Genomic DNA, 20,850 nt, shown 5'->3' on the forward strand with positions numbered 1-20,850 from the left:
CATTTTCTACAGAGAGTCAGAAAGCAGATATTCCGGGCTTTGTGACAAAATTAAAAATATAGAGATACCAGAACCCAAAAAAATGTTTCACCTTTTTTTTTTTGCACAAAATTCAACATATAATAATGGAATACATTAGGCCAACTTTTGAAGGGATGCAGCAAGAAAGGATGAAGAGATAATTTACTGAACTACCATTTAAACGACTGCTCCCCATCATTAACTCAAACCATCACCATAAGAACCGTGTTTATCTCAGGCCACTGGAGACAGGCGGTGGGCTGGCTGAGTGAGTGCCCTTGCCCCAGGGCCTTGCTTCCTTCCCTTTAGTTGGCTCATTCTATACAGGTGCCAGCTATGGCAGCAGCTCGAGGGGCTTCTCTGGAGAGTTGGGCTCTACGTGGAGTTTTCACTCCCCAGCTGTCAGCACTTCTTTGCTGTGGTTTGGTGACAGACTCACTCACTTTCTGACTGTCTGGAATGTCTTTATTTTACCTTCATCTAAGGACCACTTGGGAAAATCCAAACTTTGGGTAAATATTACTTCAGTGTGTTAGAGCTGCTCCTTTATTGTCTTCTGGCCAGCATTGCTTCTGACGGGAAGTCAGCCATCATTCCTATCATGGCTCTGTGATGTGCCCAGCTGCTTTCTTCGGCTGCTGTTAAGATTTTTCTCTTTATCTCTGGGTCTCAGCAATTTGATTATGATGTGACTTGATGTGGTTTTCTTTGTATTTACCCTGGTTAGCCACTGCTGGGCTTCCAAGACTGGTGGTCTGAGATCCTAGATCAAACTCTGAGCAGCTGTTGCTCCCCAAGACCACAGTGTGATGGAGCTGCTGGCCTCTTCTCACTACTGGCCTCAGTCTGAGTCATTCCTATTGCTATCTTACAGCTCACTCACTGTGGTAGGCAGACTCTGAGCAGGTCCGATGATGCCATCTCCTGATTCTCACGACTTTATTTAACTTCTTGCTGTTTATGGGATGGTACTGTCGCTTCCTTCTAATAACCAATAATACAGAAATTCTGTAGGGATGCCATTCTGAGTTAGGTCATAAGAGATTAGAGCTTCTTGCTAACATTCTTTTTGATGAAGCCCACTGCCATCTACTGAGGATCTCTGTTGCAATGGCCATGTGACATAGATCTGAAAGCATTTCCCAAGAACTGAATTCTGCTAGAGACCACTCAGTGAACTTAGAAGCAGATTATTTTTTTTCTTTTTTTAAAAATCATTTATTTATTATGTAGAGAGTGTTCTGCCTACGTGGACACCTGCACACCAGAAGAGGGCCCCAGATCTCATTACAGATGGTTGTGAGTCACCATGTGGTTGCTGGGAATTGAACTCAGAACCTCTGGAAAAGCAGCCAGTGCTCTTAACCTCTGAGCCATCTCTCCAGCCCTAGAAGCAGATTCTATGACATCTTTTCCTGCCTTCTTCCCCTCTGTTTTGGACAGGATCTTACAATGGAGCCTGCTGACCTGGACTGGACTTCCAGCTGGACTGTCACCTTAAAGAGACCCTGAGCTAGAAGACCAAGCCAAGTTGTGCTGGATTCCTCTGCCCACCAACCTATAAAATAATAAATGGAATTGTTGCTTTAAGCCACTAAAATCTGTTATGTGGTAATAGGTAACCCACATGTTAGTACTTTCTTATCTTCCTCATTTCTTTCATTAGTGAGTGTTTTGACTAAAGAATTGTTTCTCAGCTCTAGAATTTTCATTTTGTTCTTTTCCCAATTTACATTGCTTCTCCTTTGGGAGGGTAGATTACTTTTCATTTGAAGTTTTTGAATGTATTTTAAAAAATATTCATCTTATTTTTAATTATGGGTGTGTGTATCTTGTGTTTGGGTATGTGCACGAGTGTAGGTGTCTGAGGAGGTCAGAGGTGTCACATCCCCTGGGGATGGGGTCTAGGAGTTATTCACTTCCTGATAAGGGTGCTCTATTCTCATATTCTCTCTCTCTCTCTCTCTCTCTCTCTCTCTCTCTCTCTCTCTCTCTCCCCTCATCCATCCATCCATCCATCCATCCATCCATCCATCCATCCATCCATCCATCCATCTATCTATCTATCTATCTATCTATCTATCTATCTATCTATCTATCTGGTTTTTTGAGACAGAATGTCCTAGAACTTGCTCTGTAGGCCAGGCTAGCCTCAAATTCACAGTGCTTGTCTTTTGAAACAGACATTTATCATGTAGCCCAGACTGGCCCCAAACTTGCTGTATTTCTGACTCAGCCTCCTGAGTGCTGGGATTACAGGTGTGCATCACCATGTCCAGCTCTGCATGTCTGAACTTCTAACTGAATTCTGGATCCTGTGAATGAAGTTACAGGGTGGGTATTCATACCATGCTGTCTTGGGAGATCACTGGCCTTTATATTGGTGGCTGACTTACTTATAAGTCAGTTTGGTCCTTTTCTAGGCTTTTTCACTTTGTACTTCCACTGAGCCTCAGCTTAAGCAGTAAGCAGAACAGTGAGGAAGACACCATGACCACGGCAATTCTTATCAAAGGAAACATTTGATTAGGGCTGGCTTACAGTTTCAGAGGCTTAGTTCATGATCATCATGGTGGAATGTATGATGGTACACAGACAGACATGGTGCTGGAGAAGTACCTGAGAGTTCTACACCCTGATGTGTAGGCAGCAGGAAGAGGGAGCACTGGGCCTGACTTGAGCACCTGAATTCAGCATCATCACTGAATGCCCTGGATGTGCCATCATATATTCTGGCAGGTGACAGCCGGACAGAAAGAATTCTTTCTCGAGGTGGCACCCTTCTATCCTTCTGTAAGTACCAGCTGTGTCTCAGCTCAGACAGGGAAGCCTCACTACACTCATCCCTTCTCTTAGGGCTCATGGGCTTGTGCTACTGTTTCCTAATGTCTGAAACAGGACTTTAAAATATCTTGTCAGTTAGGATAAAAGGGCTAATTTGCTAGCTCATCTTGAAAATTGCATATGGGAACCTCAGAAACAATTCTCCCCAGCCTCTAACCTCATCCTTTGAAACATGGTTTCTCTGTATAGCTCTGAATGTCCTGGAACTCACTCTGTAGACCAGGCTGGCTGCAAACTCACAGAGATCTATCTGCCTCTGTCTCCCAAGTGTTGGGATTAAAGGTGTGAGCCACCAAAGCCTGACACATTTTCTACTTAATGTAAGTATAGTTACTTTTTCCATGTCTATTAAGGACAACTTAAAATCTAAACACCTCATATTATGGAATTATGTATGTATGGAATTTAGTATTATGGAAACTGGGCATGGTCCATGAATGAGGGTTTGTAATCCCAGTACTCAGAAAGCTGAGGCAGGAAGATTACTCTGAGTTCAAGGCCATCCGAACTATACACAGAGTTCTAGGCCAGCCTGGCACCAGAGCAAGTGAGATTAAAACAACAAACACATCCAGTGGGGTGTGGTGGCACAGGCCTCTAATCCCAGTACTCTGGAAACAGAGGTGGAGGTAGGTGGATCTCTGTGAGTGTGAGGCCAGCCTGGGCTACAGGAGGGACTAGAAGTTGGACAGATTCCCAGACAGGCAGGCAGACGGGGTGCCTTGGTGGCATAGGACTAGGTAATAAAGATCCTGATTTCTATGATGGCAAGTTTCTTCCTAGTGAGCCTTTCCTCCTTCCAGGAGGCCTCCAGCTGGTAGACTGGCTCACAAGTTCAAGGCTAGATAGGATTAGGACAAGTTTAAACAACAGTTGTGGACCAGTGAAATTCTAAATTAGGGGAGGAAGCTCCTCTAAAGACTTAAAACAGTTTTTAAGTGGCTGGCTCTGTTTGCCTCACTGTGTGTGTGTGTGTCCTCATTTCTAATAAAGCTGTTCTTCACGGCTGACTCTGTCTGCTGTGTCTGAGAGGGCCTGCTCCTGCCTGTTGCACTGGAGAGTCTCTCTGCCTTTTAATTCTTCAACAGGTAGAGAAAAATCTGCTCCAGACTCCTAAACAGAAACACACATACAGAACTCCTCAGGCTAGCCAAGGCTGTACAGTCAGACCCAGTCTCAAAAATAACAAGAAACAAACAACAACAAAATAAGATAAAGCACAAAAATAACTCCTTCCCCAACACCAAACCTAAAATAAATAAAATCCACCAGGGAGCTTGGCAGAAGCGGAAGGAAACTGTCCAGCTTCTCCTGTTTCACAGGAGCAGGCTAAGTTCTTCCCTGTCTCAGGACGAAATACAAATGTATGCAGATTCCTCCTCTACCTTGATTTGTTATCATGGGCTCATAAAACTCAAGCCAACTGTTTAGTGAAAACTTAGACACAGGACCATGTGCCCACTCCTCTAATATACCAGCATACCAGCTAATGCTAGTGCATTCTTTACTTCTTACTGGTCCAGTACTAGTGAAGGCTGTAAGAGACTAGTCCTGTGGAAGACTTGTATGACAAGAACTTTAAATCTTTGAAGAAAGAAACTGAAGAAGACATCAGAAAGTGAAAAGATCTCCCATGCTCTTGGGTAGGTAGGATTAATATAGCAAAAATGGCAATCTTACCAAAAGCAATCTATAGATTCAATGCAATGCCCAGCAAAATCCCAGCAAAATTCTTCAAAGACCTTGAAAGAACAGTACTCAACTTCATTTGGAAAAGCAAAAAACCCAGGATAGTCAAAACAATCCTGTACAATAAAAGAACTTCTGGAGGCATCATAATCCCTGACTTCAAACTCTACTACAGAGCTACAGTACTGTAAATAGTCTGGTATTGGCATAAGAACAGACAGGAGGACCAATGGAACCGAATATTAAGACCTGGATATTAATCCACACTCCTTCAAACACCTGATTTTTGACACAACAGACATTCACATGGACCTGTTAGCCTTCACTGCAGTCGCTGGTGTCTTTCTGGCTCTTAGGACAACCTCATACCTCCTAACTTCATATGGCTGACCCTCCACAGGTCAGGCAGTACAAAGACAAGCATGTGTCCCCATTTAACTACACATCCAGGTTACACAGCAGTGGTTGTTTTAGAATCTTCCACGTTCCCCTTGTTTCTAAGTCCCTTTGCTGAAGATGCACAATTCCTCTGGCTGATTCTGAAGCCATGAGCTGTGACTTGGTGGAGCCAGGAGTTTTTGGGCAATGGGGGTGGGAGCATCAGTGGTTAAAAGTCAGGTGCAGCCCCACAGCAGAGGAGAGGGCAGTGGATGGGAGACATTCTGGGAAGCTGAGCTCTCAGGGGCTTTGCCAATGCTCACCAGCCCCCAAGAATGGTTCCAAAACGTGGCGATGGCTCTTAAGCAGTTACAGCTTAAAGTTACAGGTTATTACAGCCATCAGAGAGCCCAGGGCGTGGAGCTGGCCTCTGGCCACATGAAATCCCATGTCCACAGTTTTTCCTCTACCTTTATCCTGAGCCACACTGAGTCTTTCCCTTCCACAGTCTTGGAGAAACTGAGGCAGTTCTGTGGTTGCTCAAACTCATGCCCCTGGATCCCGTGGTTTAGGAAGGAGACGATAAATAAATGCAAGTGCACTCAGTAGCACTTTGCAGGCGCTCGCCTCCTTCACTGCATGTGCACCTCATCAATCACACTATTGTCTGCTTGAAAGGCGAGCCTTGTAAATGTCATATCCACTCAGGCCCAAGGAGAGGCGCATCCAAATGCAGCAAGGAGTTTTAATTGGATAGTGTAATTAAACTAAAAAACCCCAGCAGACTCCCTTTGACAGGCTAGATGAAGACCCCTTTTAATAGGGCTAGGGAACATATCTGTTAAGAGGAGAGGCATCCTGTTTCTGAGCGTGCTCCAGAGCAATACAATAACTGGGGCATTTAATTCAGGAGAGTCCATTGCTCTGTCGCCAGGCAGCACTCACTGTATTTGATATGGAACTTAGGAAATGAGTCCACGTCAGATACAAAAAAGTCTAACACTGCTGGACTCTCTAATGTATGAGGCCAGAGCCTGAAGGTAGGGTGTAAGCCACTAGGTCATAAACACAGGTGCCTACTGTATGGCTTCATGGCCATGGATACCCACCACCCACTTCACCTGCGTTCCTCTTGCACACATTCTCAGGGCCATGTAAAGAATGACAAATATCCCAGGAATGTGCTTCTTCAGAAGCTGAATTAGGGTACCAAGTTCATGTTGGAAAAGTGGGTATATGTGTGGTCACTGCTGGAGCTGCCCCGTCAAACAGGGAGAAAAGAGAGCAGGTGGTTAGTGGGTTTGCTGCCAGGACTGAGATGTGCCAAGTGACTTTAGTACAAAACCTTGATCCCTCTGCCACCTTTTCTGCTTGCTTTTATTGGGAGAGGGGCAGGGGGAATGCCACACAATCAGACATGAAATCCCATATAGGAGAGTCAGCGAGGACACATGAAGTGGGATTGCTTACAGGGAGCCCACGCCAATCCCTTTCAAATAGAATGCCAGTGTCTCAGAAGGCAGAGAGCTCAGTGTTAGGACTACAGACAGAGGTGCAATTTCAGAGCTCCTTCCAGAGCTTTTGAAGGCCAGCCAGTTGCTCTGCTTTATTTACACAGACCGTAAAGTCTGCTGCCCTGAGTGCTCAGGTGGATTTTCCTGTTTTAAGGATAGTGACGACTTTGCCCGATGACTGCTTCTGCTCCTCATGAAGTCTGGCTGGAGCTCTGTCTGCAAATCTTTGAACATTCCTAACACTTGTCATTCTCTCTAGGTTGATAAAACCATTAAGAGCATGTAAGTGAACACATATAATCTGTGAAAACTGGATACTGAATAAACCATCAAATGCTTTTAGGTTTAAATGAAAACTACATAAAAGCATTTCAGCCATCAATTTGGCTATCACCTCTAGCCAGTATGAATTCTGCTGGAAAAGCTATTTTCGCGCAGATGTGGAATTCAATGGGAAAGACTGACTCGTGTACCAACATCAATCAAAATGTCGACTTCCCTGGCAGCTCTCAACAGTAAGGCAGGTTCAAAGGTCACAGGATAAAGAAAAAGCCAAGCTCTGGTTCAGTTCTAATATCTCCTCGGTAGAAGTCTTGCAAAAGTACCCCCTTCTGCATTAGCCTGGCTTTCATTAATCTTCTTGCCATCTTCTTTAACTAGTCATGCAGAACCGTTCGATAGCAAGGCGTATAATGGGGAAGGCCCTGTGCCTATTACCGCGTTAACATTCTCTTAAGCCCAGTGCAACAATAGAACAGGAGGCAGAGGAGAGCTGGACGCAGGGTGAGGTTCGAGCAATTCAATCACAGCCTGGCTTACCTATGTACTCTGACCCACAAGACACAAGGGGCCTTTGTGTCTAACTGGCTTGGCCATTAAGGCCGCTCAAGATCACAACAAAGCTAATCTTTTCCATTTAAGCTAAATCAATGTGGACAAATCATTATTCAGTAGCTTTAATTTAATTAGTAAATTAAATACACTACTTTACAGATCTTGTCAAGTACTTATGAAAAGAAAGATTCATGTAAATGAGAGGTCACCAATAAGCCCTGCTGGCTCAGTTCCTGGTCTTAGCTGAATCTTCTCTCTAGTACCTAGTGGTTCTAATTACTAGAGTTGTTGCCATAGCTCCTAACCCCAGAGAGTTCTTATTTTGGGTCCAAACAGTTTTGGACAAAAAAATCAAAGCAAAGCAGAACACCTTCCACCAATATAGCCACAGCACTGGCAGAATCAGATTTTCTTTAAATTATACTATTGCAAGAAACATAATCAGGTTACCTCTATTCTGCTGCTTCCTTAAGACTGAGTATTATCTCTACTTAACTGAAACACAGAGCGTTTTTCAGCTATAAAGATGACAGCTACTTTATTAAGGTTTAAATCTGATTTCCTAATGATGGGCAGCTTCCTAAAGACCCTGAACCTGAACAAGATCCTTGCGTGATGGAGTTTGGAAGCCCGACACACAGCCCAAGAGTATCCTGTATCACAGAAGGTACCTGGCTTTGTTCAGTACCAGGACGGAAGCGAGGTCTTTTTAAGAAGCTGACCATCCATAGCTCATGTCTAACCTGGATCTAGTAAGAGACAATAAAATTCATTTTTTTTTAAAAAAGACGTTTGTTGGAACCCTTCAAAATAACACCAGAAACCCTAATAAGAGGCAAGCAAGACTGAGAACACACTGATTATTTAAATAATAAAGGCAGGGCTTTTTCCTTCCCTAAATCAAGAGAAAACTCATTCTTATTTTCTCAGGGCTCTCACACGGATTTTCTGAATTCTTCTGAGTCTGTATTTATCCATGCAGGTTTTTTTTAGGCTTGTATCTATTTAGTCATTAAGTTCCAGGTCCTTAAACACTCACAGGGACAGAGTGATAAATCTTCTCTCTGAACGCTGGCCTAAGAGGGAGAAGCAGGGTGCAGGAGCAACAGAGCTGCTGCTGGGAGCCTGGCTGTGCTGTTTCCAGTCTGTAATTCTGCCTTTCCCCATGCAAATGCTCAGCCCCTTTGCCAAGTCAGCTATTCACACATTTTCGGGATGTGGCATCAATTAAACCTGAGCTGTGCTTCTCATGACGACCAGATGAATGGTGTGACAGCAGCTTTCTCCATAAACCCTGCAAAATGGCCGTATTCGAAGGGTTTAAAACATTTCTTTTCTGTTCAAAATTCTGACAAACATGTCTCAAGTAAGAATGGGGATAGCTTCATTATCCTCCCCACACTTAACGCCTTTTTGCGAAGCAGGCTGCTTAATAACACGTCTGCTCTGTTTTCACAACTAAATTATTCCAGTTGGTCACACGTTCCAGTCTCTGGGAAGACACTTGTGTTATAAGAGATAAAAACATGAAAAAGAGAATATATTGCAGAAATCAAAAACCTTATCTACTTCTAGACTGTTTCTCTTTGCCATAATTCATTCAAGAGGCCCTAAGAATAATTTTTGATGTAAACTCAGCAACAAACATACATCACTATGCTGATAAAAATCACAGGCTAAACTTATGAAATATAGTGACTTTCATTTCTTTAGTGCTAAAATAGCTTTTTTTCTAAGGTTCAACAGACATAAAAGATAAAAGGGTTACCATTTATCCTTTAGGCAAAAAAAAAAAAAAAAGCAAGAAAGAGAAAGCAGCAGCCCCATAGATTAACCCTGCAGTCTGGTGAGGCTGTGAGGAGGGGCTTTTTAGATCCAGTCACTGAATTAATTTAGTGAAGATACTGGAAATCATAAAAACACACAATGTTGATTTGATTCATTTACTAACACTCCTGTGTGGGCACTTTACAAGAATTGCTGGAAACAATTTTTGATTCCTCAATCCTGGTTCATTCAGTTCAGTTTCAAGTTGACCAATATGCACTGTAGACAGCTACAGGGATTGCTGGGCCAATTAGCTCCATGGGGACTTAGGATAGGAAGCAGGGTGGGGGCTGGAGGCGACTCTAAAGAGATAATGCAGCACACTGCATTTGTTCAGATGTCTAAACAAATTTCTGGGGCACTGGGCCCAGCACTTAGGAGGCAGAGGCAGGTGGATCTCAGTGAGTTCGAGGCCAGCCTGGTCTACAAAGCCAGGCCTGTTACACAGAGAAACCCTGTCTCACTCCCCCCCCAAAACAACAACAACAACAAAAACACAAAGAAACAAACAAACCAAAAAACCACCCCCCACCCAAAATAAAACAAAATCCTGGGGTAATGAATGGAAATGAGTAGAATAAATGAGGGAAGGTGGCAATGACCCCAAGTTAGCAGTAGGGCCAGGATGGAAGGTTCCAGATAGTCACAACAGCAGAAGAACACAACTTATTGTGTGACTGTATCTTACAGCCTGAGTTCTAGATGGGAAATTCTGGCCTGAGTGGTCAGTGGCTTTCAATGTCATTAAAGGTTGTGCTGAGGAGTCATAACTTTATTTTGCAAGTCTATAATTTTAAAATCTTTTGCTTTAGAAAAAGATTATATTTGTGTGTGTCTGTATGAGTGTGTACATGTGTGTATGGACACCAGAAGAAGGTGTCAAGTGTCCTCCAATATTACTCTTTGCCTACCACTTTAAGGTGAGGTCTCTCTGAACATGGGGCTCATTGTTTTCTAAGCTGGGCTGGAAGCCACCAAGTCCCAGCAATCCTCTGTGGCTCCTTCCCTGACTGAAGCAAGGGTTACAGACATGCATGGAATCAAATGTCTCCTCTTCACTTGTGAAAGTCCTAAGTTTGGAGTTCTCAAACACCACCCCACTGCCCACAGGTCCCCACTGCCCACAGGTCCCCACTGCCCGCAGGTCCCCACTGCCCGCAGGTCCTCACTGCCCACAGGTCCGCACTGCCCACAGGTCCCCACTGCCCACAGGTCCCCACTGCCCACAGGTCCTCACTGCCCATAGGTCCTCACTGCCCACAGGTCCTCACTGCCCACAGGTCCCCACTGCCCACAGGTCCTCACTGCCCACAGGTCCCCACTGCCCACAGGTCCTCACTGCCCACAGGTCCTCACTGCCCACAGGTCCCTGTGTCACCTTTGAGTGCACAGACCAAGGCTTGAAAAGCACTGCTACAGAGGACTGAGCAATGAGACAGGGATACTCCCAACCCACAAAAGCTATTTAGCTGGTTTGCACACTGGGACATGTGTGAGAGAGGAAGGACCCCAGGGAAACTGTCCCCAGTGAAAAGATGGCCTTGCCTGCTCTGCCCTTAACTGAAGATGGGGCCCATTGAACACGAACTCCTGCCTGAGACCTTCCGTCCTTTCCTACTGGCTGGGCATGTGACATCGACACCTTTCCAATGTCTGGGTTATAGCTCTTCTAGGCACAGCAAGTGTCTGTGAACGAGAGGGAGCCCAGATCTGGTTCTCGTTCCTCCCACAACTCTCCACTCCAGGTTAGGTCTCTAAGCAACATGCAGGCAACATTTGCCGTTTCTGAGACAAGTTATAAAATGTCTCTCTTCAAAGTACCCTCACTGCTTAGGAAGGAAGATGCCAGGACAAACACATTTATTTTGTGGTCACCAAGATGGGGTAGATGGAATTAGGACTTACTCATGGCAGAGGGGTCTAGCAGCCTTTAGGCTCCAGAAGCAGCAAGCACTTTTCTCATGGGCCTCTTTTGGCAAGAGACCTGCAGTCTGAGCCTCACTGGGGTGACAGTAGATGGCAGGGGCAGAAGAGGACAAGAATGTCTCTACCTACTAAGCTTTCCTTTCCTGCCAAACTGGAGGCTGAGCTGAAAGCTTTTACATAGCCGGTTTTGACAATGAAATTAAACACTGGTCATGGGGGAGGGGCATGAAGCTTTGCTCAGCACTGGAAGGGGTGCCCTTTCAGTCATGATGACTCTGGAAAGGAGCCACATTATCAACAATTCCTGGCCTTGGCCTTTCCTACTGTTTCTTCTGAGCATATAATTTCTCATAACACTTGTCCTCAAATTCAGACACGGGAACATAGGTCCCCAAATTAGATGCTCAGTATGTACCTCCAGTTACCAAGCCAGAGCTACTGGGGTGAGCTCTGGGTGACAGGAAATGCTGAGTTGCAGCAGTCTGAAAACCCTGTTTGCCAGTCTTCCCTATGCACGTAAAAAGTTTTGGCTGCTTGCTTTCACAAGAGAGGCTCAACTCTGAACTGTGTCCTTTTTGTCCCATCCTAGGGCTGGATTCCTAAAAAAAATGATCAAGTGATTAATCTAAATACCACACTTAATTACTTAACTTCAAAACTATAACATGCCCAAATGGTATCTGCTTGGATGGTTTAGTGGAAGGATGCCAGCCCAGTAGTAGCCTCTTCTGTAGAACCAGGCAGACCTAGTTATGAGCTAGAGGTCACTGACTTGCTGACACCTCCAGCATGATGGATGCCTAAATCTAGCCTCTGGCTGTTACAGGGTATCCAGCTTCCACTGGTATGGCACAGAAGGCTGACTGGTCAAGTTCCCCCAATGGAAAGGGACAGGAACACAAAGTAAATCGAGGACTCTCCCGAGTGCGAGTGCAAATTCCCAGCAGGAACCTGCCTGGTGACCTAGCCCCCCAGAGCACAGTGCCTCAAGAGTCTCTGCTGACAGCAAGATGGAGCAAGATGGGGCTCACATCAGGCTCTAGGTACCATAATAGAATCCTGTTTGATTAAAAGAAATTTCTGGTAATGAATTAAACAGGCTCAAGGAAAAAAGGACATGGTGGCCATATATTCTCAAAGCACCGGCACCCAGGGAGGAGGGGTGAGAAAAGGAGACATAAATAAAGGACTACTCACTGGGGCTCTTTTCCTCGGCAAGGTCACAGGCACAGAGCAGGTCAGAATCGATTGAGATGGGCTTCTGTTTAATCCAAAACTTAGTGCTGGCTTTCTGATTCGTAACAGGGTCTATCTCTACTTTGTCTCCAGAGATACCTGTAAGGTCAAGGAATGGGGACAAAAAGAAGCCATGAAGTGAGGAAGGTGGCAGCGACTTCAGCGTAACAATCATGAGCTCTTAAGGCTAGAGAGATTGATTCTCCCAACAGGCAGGGCTTCTAAACAGGATCCGAGACTCTCCCAGTGTGGCTGCCCGGGTAAGCGAGAAGGAATGATGAAAGTTGTTTGGGGACGTGCTTTTTCTCTGAAACAACAGAGACAAAGACTGGTAATACCACTACAGTTATACTGTAATGACATAAATTACAATAGAAGGCCATGTAAAGATAAGATAGGTTTGATCAAGACCCTAAGTAATAGATTAGGTTACCAATATAGAGTTTCTGATCTAGAAAAATTTACATTAAAAATAGGAGGAGGCAGAACTTTCTGCTGTGACATCAAATAATTTCTCCAGTAACATTTAAGGGAAGCCACTGGGGGAACAAAGGTCTTTACACAAAACCTCTGAATTCAAATCTCAAAGCCTGCCTTTTAGGTGGGGGTGGTCCTCTCCTCTCTATTGAGGGAGAGACTGCAGCATTTTCTCTGCTGGACAATGACCAGGAACAAATGAGGTGCAGGGGTCCATTGGAGGTGCCCTCTGGGTATTTCTGAAATGACATAGTCTGTCTAACACACCGAATCTAGTCCAGAAGTCTTCTTTTGCTGAAAGGAGAAATCTGTTCATGGAGTAAGATGTAAACCTTTTGTGTGCGTTCTGGAGTGAGCCCCACAGGGAGTCTTAAAAGTAATTAATTTTTAGGTGGTCAGAGTTTAAGGCTACGGTCAAAGTGGGGGAAAAAAAGTCAAGATAAAAAAAAAACACCCTGAAAAATCAGTTGTACATACATAAAAAGACAAGCAGGGCTTGTGAGAAAGATTATCTCAAAAGAGGATAAAACCCACCCAAACCCAGCTCAGTTAATACCCCCACCCCCAAACGAAAGCACAGACACACATGATACCACAGCCTGGCAGCAAATTTAAATGTAAAAAAAAAATGAAAATAAATACAATCTCCATTATTGGATTTTGCCTCCCCCATCCATTGTAATGTTTTGTGAGTAGATTCATTCCAAAACCAGTTAGACAAAGGAAGTAGGCTATGTGCAGATGGTGGGGACAGAGGAGATGTGCAGAGATGGCTGCTAGCCCTGTCATCTTTGATAGAGCCCAGCAATTATTTTTATTTATTTATTTTGTTTTATTAACCCAATGCTGGGTTTCCACTGGACATATTTCAGGAGCAACATATTTCAATTAGGCATAGTGTCCTAAGTCCAGCTGACTCTGGATCTCAGGTATGGAGGATTTCAGAAGCTGAGAAGCTATCAGGAGCTCAATTTGATTACATTTCACTTGAAAATAGATTATGACTATCCCACTACACTCCTGCCTCCAGTTTGGTCATCAGTTGTTAAGGATCTGGACATCTCTATAGTTATCTGAAAGGAGACAAGTACTTAAGCCATGGCAGTGGTAACAGGGTGAGCGTTCACGGAGAGCACACTGTGGCAATGGGGTGTGCGATCATGTGAGTGTATGCTGTGAAAATGGGGTGAGCGTTCACGGAGAGCACACTGTGGCAATGGGGTGTGCGATCATGTGAGTGTATGCTGTGAAAATGGGGTGAGCGTTCACGGAGAGCACACTGTGGCAATGGGGTGTGCGATCATGTGAGTGTATGCTGTGAAAACGGGGTGAGCGGTCACGAAGAGCACACTGTGGCAATGGGGTGTGCGATCATGTGAGCAGGGTTTCCCCTCCTTATCTGCTTCTTATTTTGACATTTATAACAGTCAAAACGAACAGAGAAAAATAAATGTGAATATCTCTTATGTGGAAATAAACCCTGCCCCACATTCCTCTTTCAGAAAGAAAGGGAAAAAATCAGCACCGGACAGAGATGGTTAAAATTTTGTTCTTAGGCCACGCAACTCCCGAAGCCGCAGTCAGTCAATACTGTTAATGTACCTTGTTAATTTGATAGGATTTGTCAGGTAACTCCACTGGAAAATTATATAAAACTGTTCCAGATGAAAAGATGATAGTGACATGAATTAAAGTGATAGAACAATAGTGGAATATAAACCAGAAATGACACCCAAAGTGGCTGTTGATTTATTGCCATACTGAGTTTGGTTCTGGGCTCCCATGTATATTAGTGCTACAAATCTGGGTCCATTTAGCAGAGGGATGCTCATACATACATCACCAGCTCCTGCTCCAAGCCAAGGTCACTCCCCATTGCATCAATCTTTTCAACAGAGCCTACTTCACAAAGCAGGACTCCCGTAACCATCTCAGATGTAACAGACTGCTCATCCTCTTTCATCTTTCTTTTATCATGTAAAGTACACTTTTAACTTCCATTATTTTTATCTGCAAATTGTTAGCGCATAGTTCATCCATTACCTGCTGTATCTGTGCATCAGTTGCCTACACTCCACTTGGCCACAGAACTCTTTCCCAATGACACCCTTTCCTGAGGTTACTGCCACTGGTGCAGTTTGTGGAAGGGAACTCCATGACTGCAGCTTGGGGGTGGAGATATGGGAGGTGAATGCAAAAGGCTCAAGATGGGCAGACAGGTGGAACATCATTTAAACAATTGGTGTGCTCCACAAAAGCAGCATGCACGAGACTTTTTCCTGAATCAAATTACATTTTCCTACTGACTTGGTTCCAGTGATACTCTGTCTTCATTCTGGATTGATCTGTAATTGGCAGGGGCTCCCAATACTTCAGTTTTAAGTTTCCGTGTCCTGCAGGCTTTCAGTCATGTAGTTAATGATCTGTAAAACTCTTGCCTGCCTCGAGGAGTCACTATTTAAAGGAACCTGTAGGAGAATCTTTCCTGATGGGAAAAACCCTTTGTGCATTAAATAACTTCACAATGGGGAATTGTGACTCTCTATACTTCTTAAAGCTGAGTGAAGCCCCACAGACTTGGTTGTTCCTACTGGACAAGTGCAAGCAGGCTGGGAAGGCCTGTGGCAGTCTAAGGAAGGCCTACCTCGCTGAGCACATCTAAGTCTGGAGGCAAATGGAGATCTCTGGGAGTCCAAGCTTTATTTTTTAAATTTCTTTTTTGGTTGGAAGGCTGGAAGCTTGCTGCAGGGAGACTGGTTAGAAGGTTTACTCCAGGCTGTGGATAAAGATGCTGGAGCTGGATGCAGTGTGTGGGGGCTATGGGACCTAGGCTGGTGGGACTCTGATCAGGGAAGTCAATCAGTGCAACTGGACCCAGTTGCCACTGCAGCCTTTGAAGTGTGCAAAGGAGAAGTTGGGGCCAGAGCAGCAGGGCTTCCTTGAGACTGCAGAGCCCAAAGAAGACTGCTGCTGCCGCCACGTTCTCTGTGGCTCACCATCCTTAAGGCTACAGCCCAGGCCTCTGGCAAAGGTTTGACCCTGGCAGGCTCACTGCCTTTCAGCAGCTCCAGCTCCAGGAATCATGTGGAACAGTGTCTCTAGACCCAGCAGGCATGCCATTGTCACACACATCATTCATGACATAGCCACAGTAGATTAACACACTGAGCACTAAAGTGTCCACTAGATGCTTTTAAGGCTCGAGAGTTTCTGTGTACTCCAGCAGCCCCATGAAGTGGCCTCTCTGCTCATTCTATTTTATAGATAAGGAAACAGAAACACAGAAAGGCTAAGAACCTGTCAAGATCACACAACTCACAAGTGGCCTGGTATCTGAAGCCAGGAGATTTGGTGTCAGAGACCATCCTCTCAGGCACTACACTGGTCAGTAAAAACTGTGCTGGCTTCTATATCACATGTTTACTGAGGGACCGGGGTCTTTGATGACATCAGAGACCTTGGAAGTAGGAAAGCATTCTTCAAACCCAGAACTGTCTAGTTCTCAGATGGCTCTCATGGGCTGCTCAGATTTGAGTCAAGAAGACACAGAGAAAAACTCCGCCCAAGCAGCCTTGCAGCCCTCCCTTCTCTACTTTCACCAGGGTATATGAAAATGTTCAGATGTCAAACAAATGCCCATGCCCATATTTGGCAAGCCAGCACAACATCCAATCACTGTTCTTTCTTCTGACTTTTGTGCTCATGTGTGCTCTGTGTGCTTGCTCCCTTCCTCTCTCCTTCCCTCCCTGGCCCCTTCTCTTTCTCTCTCTCTGGTTTTTCAAGACAGGGTTTCTCTGTGTGTCCTGAATGGCCTTGAACTCACAGATAACAGTTTACTTCTGCCTCCTGAGTGCTGGGATTAAAGGCATGTGCCGCCACTACCCAGTTTGTGCATGCTTTTCATATGTAAAGTTTTTGTGTGACATCTCTGGGACATGCAGAGGGACTCATTAAGATGTCATTTTAAACACATAATTTCAATCAACTCAAATTATAAACATATGAAGAAAGAAGGGAGGTGGACCTTCACTAAATACACATTTCTTCAAATTGAATAGTTACATTAAGGAGTAACACACCCACGATGAAATACAGCACAACCATGGAAAATCAGGTCAGAAGAGAAGTGTGACTTAAAAAAAATTCTATGTCACACTACCAAATGAAATAGGAAAGAAAAAACATTCATATAGGGTTAGCAAAAGTGCTCAATGATAGAGTATTTGCCTGACATGCAGAAGGGCCTGGACTCCCTCCCCAGAACGATGTGTGTGTGTGTATATTTCCAGAAAAGATCTCAAAGGCTCTATTCTAAACACTGAGTTAATTCTGGTTAGCAGGAGATTCTGTCCTTTACCAGTGTTGAACTATGTACCCAACAATATGTACTTTTTTTTAATTTTTAATTTTAAGTGTATGGGCATTTTGCCCGCATGTATGTCTATGAACTTGCAGACATGTGTGACTGGTGCCTGCAGAGGTCAGAAGAGGGCCCTGGATCCCCTGGAGCTGGAGTTACAGGCAGTTGTTAGCAGATATGTGGATATTGGGAATCGAATGTGGGTACTCTGGAAGAGCAGCCAGTGCTTTTAATTCTGAGCCATCTCTCCAGTCCCCAAAAGTATTTTCATCCATTCATCCATTCATCCATCCATCCATCCATCCATCCATCCATCCATCCATCCATCCATCGATCCATCCATCCAGCTACCCACCTACCCACCCACCTACCTACCTACCTACTTTGTGGTGCTGGAAACTGAATTCAGGTCTCAGGCATGCCACCTGGGAAAACACTTTTATTGCTGAGTTATTTCCCTGTATTTTAACAAAATAATCATTGTTTTAAAAACTTAAAGTTAACTTTTTCCCCTCCCATTTTCATTTCACAATTTGTTTCTTGCCCCCAACTTTCAGTGTAGGGAAGGGTGACTATACTGATGTCTGTAGTGACGACTGTGAGGTGACCCTAAAGTGGAGAACAATTCCACCCACAAGCTCTCCTGTACCCGAGGGGCTGAGGTGCTGGGAAGGCTCCTCTGGACTCTGCCAAACGCAGCCCCTTGCCACTGTCACAAAGGTGTCCAGAGCTCTCCCAGTCTCAGTCATGGCAGGTAAAGGGGGAGAGCACAGGGCTGGCCTGCAGTGGCCAGGGTCAGCCCTTCTCTCAGAAGTGTGGGAGGCCATTTGTCTTCTTTACCAGCTCTCTTCCCCTACTCACTTATCCGTCGCCATCCGTCATGACCTTTTCATGCTCCCACACTGACAGCTTCCAGATACAGTGAGTCAAACTTCACTGGAAGCAAACTATCACGCCAACTGTCAAAGGCAGAAAACATGGCCTGATTGCTGTCCTACATCAACGCCAGCATATAAATCCTTCCTTAACAAGACAGCTCAAAATAAACAAAGCACAACTCTAATGCAGCTACAACTCTCCAGGGAAACAATTTGTCCAAGGAGTTATCACGAGGGGACCCACGTCTGTTCTAACTAACCAAAATGTTTCCGTAAAAGGAAATTAGCACTGTATATCATCATCCAGAGGATGATGCAGCAGAAGACCCCCTTTGGGAAGCCCCTACCCCAGGTCCTTCTGTGTATATCAGCTCATCGAGCACCTCTATCTCTGAAGGCAGCAGGAGCCTGGCTACATTTAAAGGCAGCAGTGCTAAGTGGTTAGGGCCAGGAACTCCGAAAGTCCTAGGTTCAAGCTTTAGCACTGCTCCCTCAAGCTTTGAGCCTGGGCAAGCTGGGAAAGGATGTACAAGATGCTGACTCACATCCTTGGGGCTTGTGAGAACTATATGAGTTACTTTCTATTGTTTGATAAAGACCATGACTAAAAGCAATTTGGGGAGGAAAGGGCTTATCTATCTGGCTTACTCTCTCAACCAGTCATCATTGTAGGAAGTCAAATTAATAACTCAAATGGGAGGAACCTGGAGGCAGAAACTGAAGCAGAGACCATGGAGGAATGCTGCTTACTAGCCTGCTCCTCCTGGCTCGCTCACTTTGCTTTCTTATACAACGCTGGACCACCTGCCTAGGGATGGCATCTCCCATAGTGGGCTGGGACATCTCATATCAATTATCAAGAAAAAGCCCCCACAGACTTGCCTAAAGACCAATCTTATAGAGGTATTTTCTCAACTGAGGTTCCTTCTTCCCAAATGACTATCTAACCAACACAAGTCACCACAGCTATAGGCTCCAGCTATGTTTAATAGTGTCAGGAGCCAGGCATGGGCTGGGACTAGGTGGTCAGGGAGCCAAGGAAGGATATGATCAAGTATGTGCCTGGCCCTGGTGTGGGAGAACTGTCGTATTCTGTCAATCATGTTTTAAATAAATGCTGATTGGCAAGGCAGGAAGTATAGGTGGGAAAACTAGATAGGAAGTAAAAATGATGCAAGGAGAACAGGAGAATTCTGGGAAGGAGGAAGTTGATTCCTTTCACTCCTGCCCAGACCACCAAAGCAGCAGGATGTGATCTGCCACACTGAAAAAGGTACTGAGCCATATGGCAAACATAGATCAGAAAAATGGGTTAATCAAGATGTGGGAGATAGCCAGTAAGAAGTCTGACCTAATGGGCCAACCCGCTTTATAACTTACAGAGATCTCTTGTGTGATTTTCTCTGGGACTAAACAGCTGTGGGAACTGGGCAGGACAGAAATTTCTCTGACCTGGAGGGTTACAACACTCATGCTAGGGAATGGCCACCTGCGAGGTATCCAGGTTATTCATTTAGACCAGGATTTTGGGGGGTATATTCCCACTGTTGTTATCTTGAATAAAGAAACTTCTTTTTCTATGGTCCTGAGATTCCCCTTTTATAAATGGGATAATGAAAGTGTCAACTTCTTGGATGTCAGGGGGATGGTGCAGTACAGCAATTCAAATGCTCATCTTGCATTGCTGCAGGAAACTCAAGTCATTATTAGAATTCTTAAAGCTGATGAACTCAGACTCAGAGGGGGAGAGCCAGTTTCCTTTAATTGTGTGACACCTAGTATATCAGTAACACTCCAGGGCAGGCTCCATGTCCTGGAGGAGTTGGCCAACACAAACTGAACTCAAGGGCTTTGATAAGAGAGATAGAAAGAGAGAGAGCGTGCACACTCATGGGAGAGCAAACATGAAGCTGGTGGGAAAGATCTGGAAGGATTTGAGGGAAGGGGTGAATACGATCAAAATACATTGTGTGTAATTCTTTTTTTATGTTTTTTTATTAATTTATAAAAATTTCCACTTCCTCCCCTCCTCCCAATACCCTCCCACTTCCCCCACTCCCTCCACTCCCTCTCCAGTCCTAAGAGCAGTCAGGGTTTCCTGCCCTGTGGGAAGTTCAAGTTCCTCCCCCCTCCCTCCAGGTCTAGGAAGGTGAGCATCCAAACAGACTAGGATCCCAAAAAGCCAGTACATGCAGACGAAACAAGTCCCAGTGCCATTATCAATGGCTTCTCAGACAGCCCCCATGTCATAAAACCATTATGTTTGTATGTACTATATAATATATATAAAATAAAAAATTACTAGCAAAAACAGATGAACCCAAGAAAGGTAAAAAGTTAGTAAACTGCAAAACTGGGATCAAGACCGTACCAGAAAGCAGTTTCCATTGTCTCTGAGGAAACACACTGTAACAGGCACACTTAAAATACCACCCCTAGGGAAAAGAGGCATCATTTTGGCAACACGACAGCATTCACCACTCCATACTCAGTGGATATTCTGAGTTGCTGGTTATTGGCTTATACAGGCGTGGGGTTTATGCATCAATTTCTTATGACTTTGAATCTGAGACTACAAAGCCCACTGTTGTCAAATCCTGGAGCAGTTTTTGATCCAGTTCTACAATCCTCTTGTCTTTAGATTACACAGAGCCGGGGAGCCCAGAAAAGCCCTCTGGGAGTGCCAATGAACAACTCTTGACCAGAGTGGATTTTGCTGAATATATGTGGCAATCGATAGCATCACAGAGCAGTCAGAGAAGTCTTTGAGACTTGTCTGAATTTACACACAGGATCAGACACACAGGCTGTTTGGGCTTAATGAGACCTCAGAGATCACCCAGTCTGGGGTTTTTATTCTCCACAG

At 44.7% G+C, this 20,850-nt stretch overlaps 1 protein-coding gene across 8 annotated transcripts in view; it reads right to left on the bottom strand.

The window, feature by feature from the left end:
* The window catches only part of Mapkap1 (MAPK associated protein 1), a 212,026-nt gene that overhangs the window by 11,354 nt on the left and 179,822 nt on the right, over nt 1-20,850 (bottom strand). For 7 of the 8 annotated variants that reach the window (XM_087899703.1, XM_087899702.1, XM_087899700.1 and 4 more), the window contains one exon: nt 12,231-12,368. The exons of the other annotated variant lie outside the window; for it this stretch is intronic. In XM_087899703.1, coding sequence (XP_087755829.1) covers nt 12,231-12,368 — 138 coding nt within the window. The remainder of the gene's footprint in view (nt 1-12,230; nt 12,369-20,850) is intronic. 8 annotated transcript variants of the gene reach the window in all.

This window comes from Myodes glareolus, chromosome 21, assembly GCF_982192425.1.
Source record: "Myodes glareolus chromosome 21, mMyoGla1.1, whole genome shotgun sequence".
NCBI classification, from domain to species: Eukaryota; Metazoa; Chordata; class Mammalia; order Rodentia; family Cricetidae; genus Myodes; species Myodes glareolus.